Below are 16,277 nucleotides of genomic sequence, written 5' to 3' on the forward strand. Positions count from 1 at the left end.
CAAGAAAACTGGACTTGACTTATCCTGTCCCCCTAACTTTCCAAGCAATAGTGATATGATACGAGCTTGTACTTAGCTACACCTTTCTAACTACTTAATACGTACATATACATATACATATATATATATATGTATATGTATATATAAATGTATACATATATGTGTGTGTTTATATATGTATATATATTTATATAATCATTGCTCTTTTTCTCAGTTTTAAGGAAATACAGTATTAGAAGGCAAAGTTCTCCATAGGTTCATTCTGTTGAATGAGAGTGCAGTTATAATGACACAAGAATTTACAAAAATTTAAATGAAACAAAAACATATGGGAAAAATTAAAGGAGCCAGGATTTCTTAGAGATACGGCTGATTCCAGGCCTGAGAGGAAATATACAAAATGAGCCATCATTATCTTTTTATAAAAGAAAGCAAGGAGTCAAAAGCTATGAGGAGAAGGAAAAAAAGGTTCAGGAGCCAATTTAAATACACACTCCGCCCAAAGATGGGACTATTTCAGCATAAAAAAGAATAGTAACTGTGAATTAATATATATCAAATGTTTAAAAATCATGTTTATAATGATACTTTAAGGAAAAAAACAAAAACAAAAAAACAAAAACAAAGACCTTATTAATCTGGCGAATGCTGGAAACCAATACTGTCTGAAAATTGGTAAAGAAAGGGGAAGAATTTCAATCTGTAAAGAAAGTTACTAAGGAAAAAATTCTTTATAGAAAAAGTCTAGATAATTAAGACTTTTATATATTAGTAAAAGAAAAAGTCTAGATAAATAGACTTTTATATATATTAAGGAGTGATAGAATTAGGTATCACCATTTTGTAACCCAATAATTAAGTAATAGCTCTAAGATAAGCAATAATCACCAGTGGCTGCTAAACCATGAGAGGAAAAGCTGTAGAGAAATCGATAATTACAAAGCAGACAGATATCAATCCAATGATCCAATGATCAAGCTTAACATCACAAAAAAATAACTGGGTATTTTGTAACTCCTTAGTGATGCCATGGAACATACACTCCCAGAAAAAAAAAAAAAAAATCCAAATCTAAATCCAATCAAGCTTTCAGATCTAACTAAAAGAAACAAGTTAAACTACATAACAAGGACACAATCAGGAAAATCCAGAATATAGGAAACTACAGAACAAAGAACCTAGTTTCTTCAACATATAATCTGCCCAAGAAATAAAAAAGAAATAAGGGGAAACTTATGACTATATCAACCAAATTCAACATAATGCATGAATCTTAATGGGGCCATAATTAAAAACAAAACAAACAAAAAAAAAAACACAAAAAAAACATAAGATTTATAAAACAGAGTAATCTGAATATTTTTATTTGATGACTTTAAAGAATTGATATTAAACTTTTTAGGTGAGATGATGGCATTATAGTTATCTTTTTAAAGAGAGATACATAAGGAAGAAGTTACAATTGGAATGATATGCTGTCTGGGATTTGCTTCAAATAAATAAACCAACTGGGAAGAGACAGGGAAAATTGGGGGTAGATAGATGAAGAAAAATTGGCCATATGTTGATAACGGTTAAAGGTGGTTAATATGTACAAAACAGTTTTTATAATGTTCTCTACTTTTTTATACTTGTGAAAATTTCAATAAAATGCTTTAAAAAAATTGGCTGGAAAATGCTCTATTCTGCAGATGAGGGTAAGAGAGTCCATTCCCAAACATAAGAAATTCCACCAGGGTAGGGTATCTTATTAGTAATTCATTTTCTGTATTTAATTACATTGCACAATTAGAATTCTTGCCTACTATTTTATAATGGATAATATAAAACAAGTCAGCAAATGTTTCCTGTTAAGGACCAGATAGTAAATATTAGGTTATGTGGGTCATATGGTCTCAACTATCACAACTACTTAACTCTGTGAAAAGTCATAGACTACACATAAATGAACAAGCGTGGCTGTGTTCCAATAAAACTTTATTTATGGATATTGAAATGTGAATCTTATATAACTTTCACACTTCACAAAATGTTATTTTTCTTTTGATTTTTTTTTTTTTTTTAACCATTTGAAAATATAAAAACCAATTTAACTCACAAAGCGCACAAAATAGGCAGTGGGCTGAAACTGATCCCTGAGCAGTAGTTTACAATTCCTGACATTAATACTTATCAGTTTATAATTTTATAAGCAACCCAATTGTGGCTAATGCTCCTATTTTAGTGAAGAGTTAAAATTTAAAATAATAATAATAATAATAAACCACAGACACATACCTTAGAACTAGAAGCATTTAACATGGTAGCTGTAATTTCTAATTGTTTTAAAACCATTAATTGGTCTTCCATAAGAGAGATCAATGGACAAATCACAAGTGTAAAACCTAAAAGGGGAAAAACAAAAATTCCACGTTAAATGCTATACCACCACCAAAACAAGTTTCGACCATTCCCCTTCTTTACCATAATTTGTGGACACCTCCCCATCAATTCAGGCTAATTTTCAGTGCAACTTTAGCAATATACTATCTATTTCTTACCCTCGTTAATGAAGGAGGAAGATATGAATAAATGATCATAAGCCAAATAAGCAAATATAAGATTAAACAGAAATCTCTTCCCTTATTCAGTACTTTAAAAATACAGGTATTATTTTTAATTCACCAACATTATTATGTTTTTTAATTCACTAACATTATTAAAAATCAGTATTGGTAATCTCAGTAAAATAATATAAATCAAGTCAAATACTATCCAGTTACATCAGGGAAAATTTATTCCAAATTTTCCAAAAAGAAAAAAAAGAAAAAACAGCAACCTGTATTAAAAATGATAGTTACATGAGTATTTTTCCACTTACTAAAGCAGATTAATTTATTCTGAGTAGAAATCAGTGAAGTTTATTGACTAAATGAAGTTCTGGTAACATATCCTCTTTCTCTTATAACTGAAATTGTTGACTGCTATAAGAGCTATTCTACACTACTTAAAACATATGACCTTATGTTTCTATAATTTGTTCCTTAAAACAACCTTAAGCAGAGGGCAGACTTGTTTAAAAAACTCAGATTAAGACCTTATCATGAATTTTGTACTCTCAATTATTCTCTCTCCTATATTTTCACCTTCTCCCTTATTATTACCACCCTCTCATTATAGTTAAACAGGGTCAAGTCTCTCTCATCTTTGAAAAAACTCTGGACACCTAATTGTGGGTCCTCTCTCTTTTTCCCTTCATAGCAATTGCTTCCAATCCCATGGCTTCAACGGCCATCTTCACCTAACAGCCTCCAACTCAGCTATCAGATCTCTCAGAGCCAAGCTTCACACCCAAATATCTGCCTACTCACAGGACAATTCCACCTGGACATCTTGTAGGCATCATAAACTCAATATGTCCCAAACTGAATTCATCCTCTTCCCTCTCTCACCATTCACAGGTAAGTTCTTTCTCCAATGGACCCTATTTCGGTAAACAACTTCACCATTTGTCTCAGCCAAAAATCAAGGCATCATTCTGGACTATCCCTTTTCCTATGCCCTTCACCAATGAATGTCAAGTCCTACTGCATCTATCTTCTAAGTACTTCTGGAATTCCTCCATCTGCTGAAATTATCCTTCTAAATCTGACAAGTCTCTTACCTGTATAAAACTCTTCAATGGCCTCCCATTAATCTAAGGGTAAGTTTTCAAAGTATCTTTCAAGACTCTTTCTGCATGTCTTCCCCTCACTGCCTAGCACATTGAAATTCGTTCTCTCTGACTTTTGGGCTCTCACAAATACTGCTTCCTGCATGAACACATGAACACCCTTCCTTCCTTCACTGTCCTTTTTTTTTTTCTTTTTGCCTACTTATCCTTTAGCTTTTAGCTGAAATGCCACTTCTTCAGGACAGCCTTCCCCGACAGCTCCTAGACTAGATCTTTATGCTGACTTAATTCCCTATTAAAACCTTTACCACAAAACTCTATTGCAATTACTTATAATTACCTGTATTTTCAGGCCAGGGGTCAACAAACGAAAGGCTGGCTACTTGATTTTGTAAAGTTTTAACGGAACACAGCCACATCCATTTGTTTACATATTGTCTACGGCTGTTTCATTGTACACTGGCAGAGTTCAGTTGTTACCACAGAGACCATACTAACCACAAAGTCTATAATATTTACTGACTTACTCTTTAAGGAATAGTTTGCTGACCCCTGCTCTCTACCCTTGACAGTTAGTATTAGCACCAGCTCTGAGAGCCTGTTAGAAATGCAAGAACTCGAGTCTCACATAAATCAGAATCTGCATGTTAATCAGGTCACCAAGTGATTCTTATGCACATTAAATTTGAGAAAGGGCTGCTCTACACTCTGAGCTCTCAGAACTCCAACCATGCCCGTTCCGCTCACTACTATATCTGCAGTGCTTGACATCATGGCAGACACTCAATAAAGATCTGGGACTAGAACACAGGTCTGATTCCTTTCCCAGTACTTTTTCTCCTACAACACGTTTTTAATTATATATCAGGAACCAGATAAAAGAATTAACTACTCTCAAAGTCTTTAACATCCCTCTTTAAGTGAACCCTTTAAATGTCTTAATGGAAAGATAAGCTTGTAAAATCCAGTTGATTTTTACATAAGTATGGTTAGAAATTATTTTTTGAAAGACTTAAAAATACATCCAGAGAAATGACATTTCCTCAACTTAAAATTTATCTTTATTAATACATACCATCTGAACATAATGCTGGTAACTGGTAGCATAAGCTCTTCCCACCTCCTGTAGGCATAACAAGAAAGATATCCTTTCCGGACATTGTTACATTAATAGTTTCAAGCTGAAGTAGTCTGAACATCTCCAGTTTAAAGACATTTTGCAGAACATCTTTAACTTTAGCAGACCATGGAAAATCTAGAAGGAGAAAAATCAAACTAAATATATTAGAACTATTTAGGATTATAAATGAGATACAAATATGAATGCCTGCTTTTATAATAGACAAGAATCAAATGAATACCGTGTTTCCCCGAAAATAAGACTTAGCCGGACCATCAGCTCTAATGCATCTTTTGGAGCAAAAATTAATATAAGACCCGGTATTATATTTATATTATATGTATTATATTATATTATATTATACCCGGTCTTATATTATAGTAAAATAAAACTGGGTCTTATATTAATTTTTGCTCCAAAAGATGCATTAGAGCTAATGGTCCGGCTAAGTCTTATTTTCAGGGAAACACGGTATGTTAGACAATATTTAATAGACAACATTTAACACAATGGACAATTTAACTCTCATAATAATAATTCTGAGATTAGTTCAATTTACCAAACTAAGCAAAAACAAATTTAATGATATATCATTACAAACAGTACATCAGAAAAAATGAAAGCATTTGCCAGTTGAGAGTTAACCTACAAAGAAGTTGCTTGATCAGATATTTGAAAAACAGTCTGAATGTCGACCAAGAAACTCAAAGTATCATAAAAAACTCAAATATCATGAACAAAGTTAATTAGCTGGAATTTTTGGTGTAAATATCTTTTTTAGAAGTGAATCACTGGAAAACAAGGCCCACAAAAACACTGCAATTCCTTCTAGTTATAGTATTTCTTTATAATTAATGATACACATGACACTTGGCAAGTTCTTGAATCAAAAAAGGTTTGTTCACTAGAGGAAGAAAATGACCTAGATTTTGATAAAAAGTTTGAATATATTCTTAATTGTTTAACTTTGCCTAATGAAAATTTAGAAAATTTAGTTAAAATAATTATTTTTTCAAGCATTGATTAATGTAGTTAGAACCATATTTAGAAAAAATAATAAAGTCTGAACAATAACAGCTTAATTCAAAAAGACCACAGAACACGGTCTGCCTACAAGTTTCCCATGCCACTTAAGGAATGGCCAGTTGGACCTCTAAGCCTACTGGAAGGACTGATCCATCCAGGCACAATGATTTCACTTCCAACTTAAAGAAACAAGAAGAAAACTAGCAAAGAAGGGGAAAAAAAAAGTAAACCTTCTTTATTCCAAGAGGCAGGTGAAGAATCACACTCATTGCTGTCCCCGGCATTAGAATTCTCTAAACACTGCTTTATTCTGTTTGTTAGGATGTTTTTTTTCTGAGTGAGCTCCTGTTGCCTTTCCAGAAGTTCTTGAATTTGAATGTCTACTGCATGTAGCTCATTGGTTATAGAATCCAATTCCTCAGTTAGAGCTATGAAGAGAGAAAAAAAAATACAACGACTAGACAAAGTTAATTCCAATTTTAGGTTTCCCTATTGATTTTCCGATATCCCTCACCATCTAAATGATTGACAAACTTACAGGAATTTAACAGAGTGGTTAAGAACATTTGTTTTGGAGTCACACAGACCTGACTTAAATCTCAGGCCTTCCTCTTACCTGCTAAGTGACCTCAGGCATGGTATTTAACTGAGCCGTGGTTTCCCCATCTGTAAAATGGGGATAATACCTAATTTTCATAGCACTGTTGTAAAAAATAAAATGAGGTAACATACTGGAAGTTCTGGATGCAGTACATGGTACACAGTTAAGTACTTAAATAAGTGATAATCATTTGAATTATGTTGTAGGCAATGGTCCAACAATCTCCTAAATCACTTAAGTGAACAGATTTTGTAGCAAAAAGAAGCTATTTGAAAGTAATCCCCTAACTTTTTAACTATTATTTCACAGAAACATTCACGTTTGGACTCACACAGTGGCACGATAAGGATTCAGTGATTAAAAAACAAGATGATGAAAAAGAGAAATCAAGTGCGTTACTGGAATTGACATTACAGCTCCATCATAATATATAAAGAAGCCTGAATGTCTGATTCTAATCAGACAAGGTCAATATGAGATTCCTTTTGACACATCAGTGGAAGCTAGAAAACTTTAAAGACATCATTGGTGCTTTCTAAAACAGCTACCTGTATTATTCAGTGTCTACTTTTAATGTCTTTTCATGAGATATAATCTTATGATTATGATTTAAAATAGGATGTTATGGTGATTTTGTATTGCAACAACTGCCAGAATTCCCTTCCCTGAGTTAGGGTTGGCAACAAGTGAATTCTGCATGAGCTCTAGAAGATGGAAATGACACAGCAGGAAGATTTACATTCAGATGGTTGGCATAAGATCAGCTACTATTACGGCTCACTCATATCGTCATGGATCTGCTGGTTCACCTTGTGGACATGGGGCAGAAGCCAGTCCCTGCAGCTCCTGCTCAATGTCCTTGGGGCAATTGCTTGGCCCACAGCTTCTCTGAAGCCTTGGCCAAATTCATTGGTAACTTTTTGCGGCAAGCACACCAGCTCTTCTGCAGGGCACCAGTATCCTGGAAGTCCGAGCCTTGTAGGCAATGACACCCCAACATGACTCCCAGTGAGAAACAGATGGATTCCACTTTGTCCTTGTGGGTTTCAGTTCATCCTCACCCGCCCACACTTCCATCCATCTTCCCGTCCCTAATGCTGGTATTACTGACATCAGGGTCAGCAATAGACTGCTTAACTAGCTCCTGTGAGTATGTAGGGACTAATCCCTATGATAAATCCCTTATCTGATTGAGCCCTCACCAACACCCAGTGCTGTTTCAGATGAACAGAAACTTAAGAGAGGGTTCTCTGAATTGCTTCTGGGCCACCTGGAACTGGGTCTCGGATCTGATTAGATGTAAAGACATTAATGATTATTGTTTGCAGTGATAAAAGGGATAGTGCTATTCCATGGCATGCAGTAGAAAGTTATTTAAATTATAATCTACAGACACCAGTAATTAAGTATCTAGAGAAGGTCAGTCTCTGGGTGACCAAGTATTTTCTGTCACCTAACATTTTAGTGAAAATAATGAGGTTGATTGGTTGCTTCAAAGTATGCTGGAGAATTTGGGGAGAGTAATGCAGGATTTGTGTAAAAGGACCTCAAAGTTTCTATGATTGTCCTATAAGAAATGTCACCTCTTATAACTACAAGGCCAAGATTACTGAATACATACCCTAAGTCTAAATCCTGCAGGTGGGTGAAATACAATGCAAATTGAATTCCCAACGTTGCAGGGACTCCTATTAAAGTAACAACACTGATTAGGAAGGAGTGAGGCTCTGACATTGGGACGGGAACATCTGGGCAGATTCCAATGAAGCAAGGACCTGGAGCCACTAAGTTCTGCCAAGTTTCTTTTGCCCTTCCTCCCCTTTCTGAAACAGCCTCCTCCTGCCTGAAATACCTGGAGTGGTCTTCCCTGAGGTACCATATTTTACCATGTATAACACACACTTTTTTGCCCCAATTTGTGAGGGAAAAATAAGGATGCTCGTTATATGGGTAGTACTAATTCCACATCTATATAAACGTTTTTAATTCTTTTACTTATGCTTATGAGTTAAAACTGTAACTCTAAAAATCAATAACGATATCTGTATGCAAAATAATACCTTGGAATACAAGGTTTTGTTGAACTTACTACGAACTTGCAATGACAAAGAGTTCTTGACCTTCTATGATGCATAAATACTGTACATGTGCTACTGGTACAGAAAATTCCTTATTGCTTGTATCTGTTCTTGTATTTTGTAATGATTTGTTACATAAAATTTCTTGTACCATAATATGTTAAAAAAATAAAGGCTAAAATTATTTTATAATACAAAAAACAAGTACCTAAATACAAATAAAAATTTGAATTAAAAAATTAATTTTTTCCCTTGAAAGTTTGGGCCCAAAACGTGGGTGCACATTACACATGGCAGCGCATTATACATGGCAAAAATACAATATATGGAAATAGATCCTAAGGGTACTACAGCAGAGTGGACGGAATATAATATTAAAATGAAGCTAAATTTACTGGTATGGACTCAATAAGAACCTCTGGATTTAGTGTGCTAAAGTAGTGCCAGGACTGACACTAATAATTTGTTTAGTTGATCGCCAGAAACTGGGCCCCAAAGATGAATTATCAGAAAGTTGCACAAGTGTAGATTCCAATGAAGCTGAAGGGCTAGAACTTCCTGAGTAACTCTAAAGGAGGGGATCCAGGGACTTGGGGAGATAGAAGTGCTAGAGTGAATGATTGGGTGATTGATCGTCCGCTCTCTTGCTGTCCCCCAGGAGATGCTGAGGACACTCCCTTCACCAAGACTGAGAAATACATTCATGAAGGGAGCTCCGGCATCACTGAGATCTGGAGTGGCTGCTGTCCGTAAGCCAGGAATGACAGTAGAAGTACTACCTTTGAACTAGACTACCAGAATCAATGAGAATAATGGAGTCTAAGATATGAGGGGCTAAATGGTGGCAATTCGTGACCAAAGAAGAAGTCAATGTGGTTGCCTTAATGGCCAACAGAGCAAAGGCAGGACTCAGAATACTCAGTCCCAGAGATCTTTGGCATTGGCTAGTTGATCGTGATGTCCCTGAGATGGACATAGAAGGCTTGATTTGCACAGAATTTGATTATCACAATATAGTCACAGTCCTTCAACCAATTCCCAGAAATGAGCCAATTTATAGACCAAGAGTCCCTTGAATAACATGAAGGTTGAGGAAGGACTCTACTTATACATCTAAAAATGTATGTAGTAAATCTTTCCACTAATTTCCTCCTGATAAATTTATCAGGGTAGTTGTATACAGGAAAATAATTTCTCAGAAATCACCAGACATTAACTCTGAACTAATTAATTTCCTGGAGAACTAAAATGCCAGGGTGATCCACCAGTCAGAGGATGGACTGAACGCACGCAAGTCAGGTGTTCGATGCAGTTTTGGATCAGGTCTATCTCACCCACTCTGTAGCAGGCTCAGGAGGTCCTCTAAGCCACTCTGTGGTTATTTCCCCAGTTCCATAATGCATAATTATAACAGAGGTATTTAGCAGTTCTTGTGAATTTTTTTCACTTTCCCATTCCCAAATCCCGAGAAAAGTTGGTCGGGAAAGGGGGAAAATCGGCTCCTTGAACCCAGGTGGTTGGTAGTATCGGTTGTCCCTTTGTGGAAATGATTCATCGTGGAGAACAGACAACAGTTTATACCTCGGGATTCGGGAACCGGAAAGCGAAAAAAATTCGAGAATGAGCAGGAATTCCCACCTGGAAACCCTAATATTTAGCAACCAGCTGAATTTGCACATTGGTTCCCTGGCCCATCAGTAAGGACTATTACGATAGGAAAGATCACATGGAAGCCAGAGTAACTGTCCTTAATCCACCAAAACAGTGAATAGTGCTGTATCTTCCATAGACAGCATTCCTGGGCCTGGGGGTCAGGGGTAGAAATGGGAGTGGCTCCTCTTACTATTACCCCTAGTGATCCACTAGTGACATGTTTGCTTCCCATCCTTGAAACTTTGGACTCTGCTGGTCCAGAGGTCTTACTTAACAAGGAAGAAATGCTTCTACTAGAGGAAAAAGCAACGGCTCCACTGAACTGGAAGTTGACCGCTTCTTGGCCACTTTGGGTTCCTCATGCCAGTAAATCAACAGACAGAGAAAGGGATTACTGTGGGCTGGGCTGAAAGATCCTGAGTATTAAAGGAGGTAATGAGTGGTATGTCTGGAATGTAGGGGATCCTCTCAGCTGTCTTTTGGTATTCCGATAACCTGTAATTAAAGTTAATAGAAAACTACAAAAACCAAATACAGGCAAACTGCTAAGGCAAGTCCCTACCAGGCTAGGACCCATGACCAGGTGAGACGCCTGTTGAGAGCAAAGGGGTACGGAATGGAGAGTTGAAGAAGATAGATATGACCACAGCTATGACCACATGCTCATGTGAGAAACTAGAACTGTAATACCCATAAGCATTTCTTCTTTATTTTGGTACTTGTATACAAACCAAGGTTGGCTTTTTCGTCCTTGCTGGGTTTTTTTTTGGTCCCTTCTCCTATTCCTCTAACATCTAAAATAAAATATGCTAATAGTAACTAACTTCATATCTCAGGATTTAGGTTAGAGGATTATCAAGGAGAATGTGATTCAGCAAAAAGAGGATGACGCATCCTAGAAAGACGAATAAAGAGAATTTGTGCCCTCTTTTGGAGAGAAGATCAGTGTGTATATGGTTGTACAAGGGACAGTTGTGTCGTATTAGGCAGAAGCATGATTTTGCTGTTTCCTTTATTTGGAAGTTAAATATGATTAAATTAAGAGAGAAGTCCATGGGCTATGGGTGCCATACAGGCAAGGGGTAGAGTCTGGTAGCTTTGTACTGGGATAACTTAGCTAAGCTGGAACTACATTTCCCAGAATTCCTTCCCTGCATAGTTCTAGGTTAGGGCAAAGAGAACTTCACCAGAGATTTGGAAGATGGAAGCCAAGCAGTGGCCCTATTTTCTGTATTTAAGGTCAGTGTAAGGTCAGGAGTGGTGACCTCATTGGCCTAGGCAGCAACTGGGCCCACAACAGCTGCTGCTAGATATCCCTGGGGAAACAGCAGGCCCTGCAGCAACGCCAGATCCTGCGGGTTCTCCTCCTCCAGCTTCTCTGAACTCTCAGCCAGCTGCATGCAACTCCTTGTGGAAGTTCAGCAGCTCTTTGACATGTCTCCTGCATCATCCAAATTGGTGGCTTTGAGGCAATGAGACTAATACAGGTTAGAAACAGAAGTTCATCTAAACAGGTGGCAGTCTGTCTTTGTATTCCCCACCCCATACCCACCTTCTCCCCCTGACTGCTGGCTCTGCCGACTTCAGGCCCGGTACCAGACACACAGGCAACATACACAGAGTTTAACCACTTCCCATAATCACGTGAGGGTTAAACCCTATAGTAAATCCCTTATGTCACTCACAGTGCCTCTGCTTCTCTGATCAAACCCTATCTGATAGATATGTTAAAGTCAACCCATGCTACACAGTCAGTGTCATTGTACCACAGACAAAAATCAGGCTAAGAATATAAGAAAATAGAGCGAGTTGTAATAAATCAGAATGTGTTAATGTTTTTGCTCAAAATTATACCATCTCTAATGCTGGCATGTATCACGTAAAACTTTTACTATAGGAGATGAGATTGAAAAGTCAAGTGAATGATTTCCATAGTGAAGAGGGACTACAAGTGTGCAGGGCTTATTACAGCAACTATATCTCAAAAGCACACTGAATGGAGTGGGCATCGCACTCGTGTTCCTAAGCTTAGATTGATGCATGGGAGGTACCATTCTTCAAAAACAGCACATTCTCTAGCAACATCCCAAACTGAAGTTAACACTGAAAGGAAAGTGATTTGCCACCATGGAAGCCATCAGACCCAAAGCAACAGACTGTTTGAAGGCAATTTCAAAGAGGTATTTCAAACATAGTTCAATAAGTGGGTAGAACAGAAGAGGTAAATTTGAAAGTGATACAATATTATGAAAGTAATTATTCAAAGCAAGCATCTCTTCTTAAAAAAATGTATTCATTCCATTGTTATTTTTAAGTCATATCCCACTAATAAAACTTAACGTCTTATTAAGTAGAATATATACAATCTGTAAAGGACCATACTGAACTAAGCTGAGGTTCAGTATCCTCTCTTAAACCTTAATTTTAATCTCTAAGTTAAGATCTCTAAGTTAAGTCTGCTTGAATTAGCACTAATATAACTTAAATTGTTACCGTTTATTATTAATTCTCAAACTGTGAGAATGAGTCATAAGACAAAGACAAAACCTATGTGATTTTTTCATATTTATATTTAAATAAATTGTAAAGTTAGGGGGCAGAGGGCAAGAGGGTTCCATATTTAAGAAAATCATTTATTTAAAGCTTGAAAATAACCTAATCCTGTCACCGTACTTTTAAAGCTAGTATGTAGCAAAGGCCATATTCATTAAATCCTACAAAAGACTGAAAAATAACCATACTGTAAGTTCCTCACACCTGCCATCTACCTCTTAACTGAATAGATAGCAAGATCTTGCTAATAAGCACAGTACATCTGGTCAAGTTTATAGAAACAAAGAATGGATGGAAATACATTAAAAATATCAAGAGTATCCTCCTGGGAAAAGTAGAATGGATGCTTTTCTTGTATACCTTAAAACACTTCAAATAACTCCACTTATAGGAACATATCTTAAGGAAATAATGAAAGAAACACACAAAGCTTTCGATTCAAAGATGTTCAAGGCAGCATTTTTTATGTTTTAAAAAATGGAAACAGCATAAAAGTTCAACACTAAAAGATTAAATGACACATTATTTACTTAATGTCACTTCAAAACAAAATACAGTGCAGGTATTCGAATATTTAAAACAGAATTTATTTAACAATGCTTATATTCTATATTTACATTATGTTTTTTAAAATCATATTACAAAACAATACGTGCAAAATGTTAAAATTTTTGTTTAAAAATAATAAATATTACAGTATTAATCTGAGCAGTAAGATTAGAAGTGATTTATATTTTCTACTCTATAATTTTTAAGTTTCTAGAATTCTATCAAAAAACATGTTATCCTTGGAACCCTTATGCATTGTTAGTGGAAATATAAAATGGTGCAGTCACAATGGAAAACAGTATGATGGTTACTCAAAAAATTTAACAGAAATAATCTTGTGATCCAGCAATTCCATTTCTAGGTATATACCCAAAAGAATTCAAAGCAGTGAGTAACTCAAATAGGTATTTGTACACCAATGTTCATAGCAGCATTATTCACAATAGCCAAAAGTTGCAACAATCCAAATGTCCACTGACAAACAGATTAACAAAAGGTGGTATATACATACAATGGAATATTATTTAGCCTTAAAAATATTGTTACAACATGGATGAACCTCAAAGATATTATGGTAGTGAAATAATCTAGACACAAAAGAACAAATATTGTATGATTCCACAAATAGATAAATGAAGATAAATGAAGTATCTAGAATAGTCAAATTCACAGAAAGCAGAACAGTGTTACTAAGGTTCGCAAAGCGGGTAACTGAGAGTTATTTAATGGATACAGAGTTTCAGTTTGGGAAGAGGAAGAAGTTCTGCAGATGGATGTTAGTGATGGATGCCCAACAATGTGAAGGCATTTATTTAATGCCACTGAATTTTACACTTAAAAATAGTTAAAATGATAAATTTTGTAACGTATATTTACCATAGTTTTAATACAATCTGAAAAAACAGCATTTCTATAATCTGAATGTTTAACCAAGTATTTTTTAAATTTATTTTTATTTGTATTAAGACTTTTACTTAGAGCAGTTTAAGGTTTACAGAAAAGTTAAGGGGAAGGTACAGAGAAAAGCAGATATATTTTTTTCAAAGAGCATGCAATTAGAACAGAATGAACAAGACAATGTAATCATTTCACCAACCTGAAATAGATGCCATTCTAAAATTGAATTGGAGATCCAAATTTCTTTCTAAAAATAAAAGAAAAATCACAACAATAATTTTTTAAAAACAGTACTACTGATTATGCTCAATCAATAATCTGTCATGCCTAAGCACAAAAAATCTTAGAAAGTAAATTATATATTGCAGTGATCCTTTAAATAAGGACTAAATGATTATTACCATACTAATTTTTATGAAAAATTCTCTAGATTGCAGAGAAGTGTCTGAGTTACATAAACATAACAAGCATAATGTCAATAACACTTAACAAACATCTAGCAGATACAAAGCGATGTAACAAAAAAGAACAAAGATTTGAGGTTAAAAACAGTTATAGCATAAAATTATTGTGTGATTTTTTTACAAAATTACATACCCTATTCCTCTCAGCCTCTTCCCCTACTTGTAAAAGTGGGATGGAACCTATCTCATAAATAAGTTGTATGGATTCAAATGTCCCAGATTAAGCAAAACCCATAAATGTAAATATTCAAATTAATAATTTAACATTTTATTGAATACTTGCTTTAAAGTGCTACAATTTAGACTCAATCTTTAAAAAAAGGAATTGGTACTCTATGGGGGGTGGTGAATTTCAGAAGGCACGAAACTGAAAAGGTCAGAAGTGGAGAAAAACATGGTTTGTTTGAAGGAACTCTAAGTACCTATGAATGACTAAAACTTAAAGAGTACAAGTGAGCAAGTAGAAGGAGATAAGGCTTGAGGGTAGGAACTTTAGATTGCCGTGAACACCTCCAACTGTGGCATGGACAATCAACATTTTCTAAAACTAACTGTCCCCCAGAGGTAGGACTTCAGTATCACCCTACCCTTACCCAGACTAACCTTATAACCCTCCTAATGTAGAATTCTGAAGCCACCACTAGGCTGGAAAGATAGGCAGGGTCTTCTTTGCCTTGCTAAGGAGTTCGGAATAGCTTACCACTTGAAGATATTTAAGTAGGGAAGTAAATCAAAGACTTCTAATTGTTTATCTTTATAAAACATCTCTTCACCACTTCGTGGAAATATAATTCTCCTTCTCTAAACTGTAAGATTCCACCACAGGGTAGGGGGTTGTGTCTTCATCTCTGTATTCATGTAGCCTAGCAAACTGCATTGCAGACAGTGCAGGCTCAGGTTTACAGATTGAAAGCAGAGGTTATCTCTGCCTTTTTAAAAGAATATAACCTACAACCACTTTTCTCCACTATTTTAAATGACTCCTTTGATAATAATGTTAAAAAACTGTGCATATACTCTTTTCCCAAATGATGTGATTTAATATCAAGATAGCTCAGTCTCAGTATAAGTCCAGAAATTAATGAGCTATATAGCAGGTCTGTCAGTCTGAAGTATAGCTAGGCACTGTTAGAATAAAAAACAAACGGAAACTAGCCTTGAAAACTCCCTGAGCTGGCAAAACCAATTTAGTGATGCAAGTAAAGCTTAATTTAGCTTATTTTGTAAAACCATCTTAACCTGGATAGTTTCTCATTTATGCCTCAGGAAATCATAAGCGACACTTAAACCATCTCCCAAGGTTGCCATGAGATAAACACTAACCAATTCCCTATATTTAAGAAAATGTTAATATTATAACCAATCACTGTTCAGATAACCAGCCACTGCCTTCTCTCACTATACCAGCTGCTTTAACAACGTACCCCGGAGCCTCATTACGTTTTGGCTTGAAAGCTCCCGGTTCGCGAACAGTCTTTTTGGTGGGTGAACAATAAACTTTCACAAATTACTACTTCCGTGATGCACTGGTTTTTTTCCTGCTGTTTCTGAACTTTTGACAGCGCCCACAGGAAATATTTTACAGTGTCACATCCAGTCATCGTTGCTGGAGGAAATGACATTAAATTAGACACAATCCCTCCCCTCCCCGCCCCCTGCGTTTAGAGGCAACAGCTATTTAAAA

General features: G+C 35.7%; 1 protein-coding gene across 2 annotated transcripts in view; it reads right to left on the bottom strand.

Annotated features, from left to right (window-relative positions):
- The window catches only part of RECQL (RecQ like helicase), a 30,723-nt gene that overhangs the window by 14,028 nt on the left and 418 nt on the right, over positions 1-16,277 (bottom strand). The window contains exons 1-5 of one of the 2 annotated variants that reach the window (XM_033116960.1): positions 16,018-16,153; positions 14,329-14,376; positions 6,029-6,226; positions 4,728-4,907; positions 2,278-2,384 (exon numbers count right to left, since the gene is read on the bottom strand). In XM_033116960.1, coding sequence (XP_032972851.1) covers positions 2,278-2,384; positions 4,728-4,907; positions 6,029-6,226; positions 14,329-14,376; positions 16,018-16,030 — 546 coding nt within the window. In that variant the 5' untranslated portion in view covers positions 16,031-16,153. Of the gene's footprint in view, positions 1-2,277; positions 2,385-4,727; positions 4,908-6,028; positions 6,227-14,328; positions 14,377-16,017; positions 16,154-16,277 lie in introns of those variants that run through there. The other variant, XM_033116959.1, reaches the window with a different exon arrangement.

The sequence above is a fragment of the Rhinolophus ferrumequinum genome, chromosome 10, assembly GCF_004115265.2.
Source record: "Rhinolophus ferrumequinum isolate MPI-CBG mRhiFer1 chromosome 10, mRhiFer1_v1.p, whole genome shotgun sequence".
In the NCBI taxonomy this organism is placed as follows: domain Eukaryota; kingdom Metazoa; phylum Chordata; class Mammalia; order Chiroptera; family Rhinolophidae; genus Rhinolophus; species Rhinolophus ferrumequinum.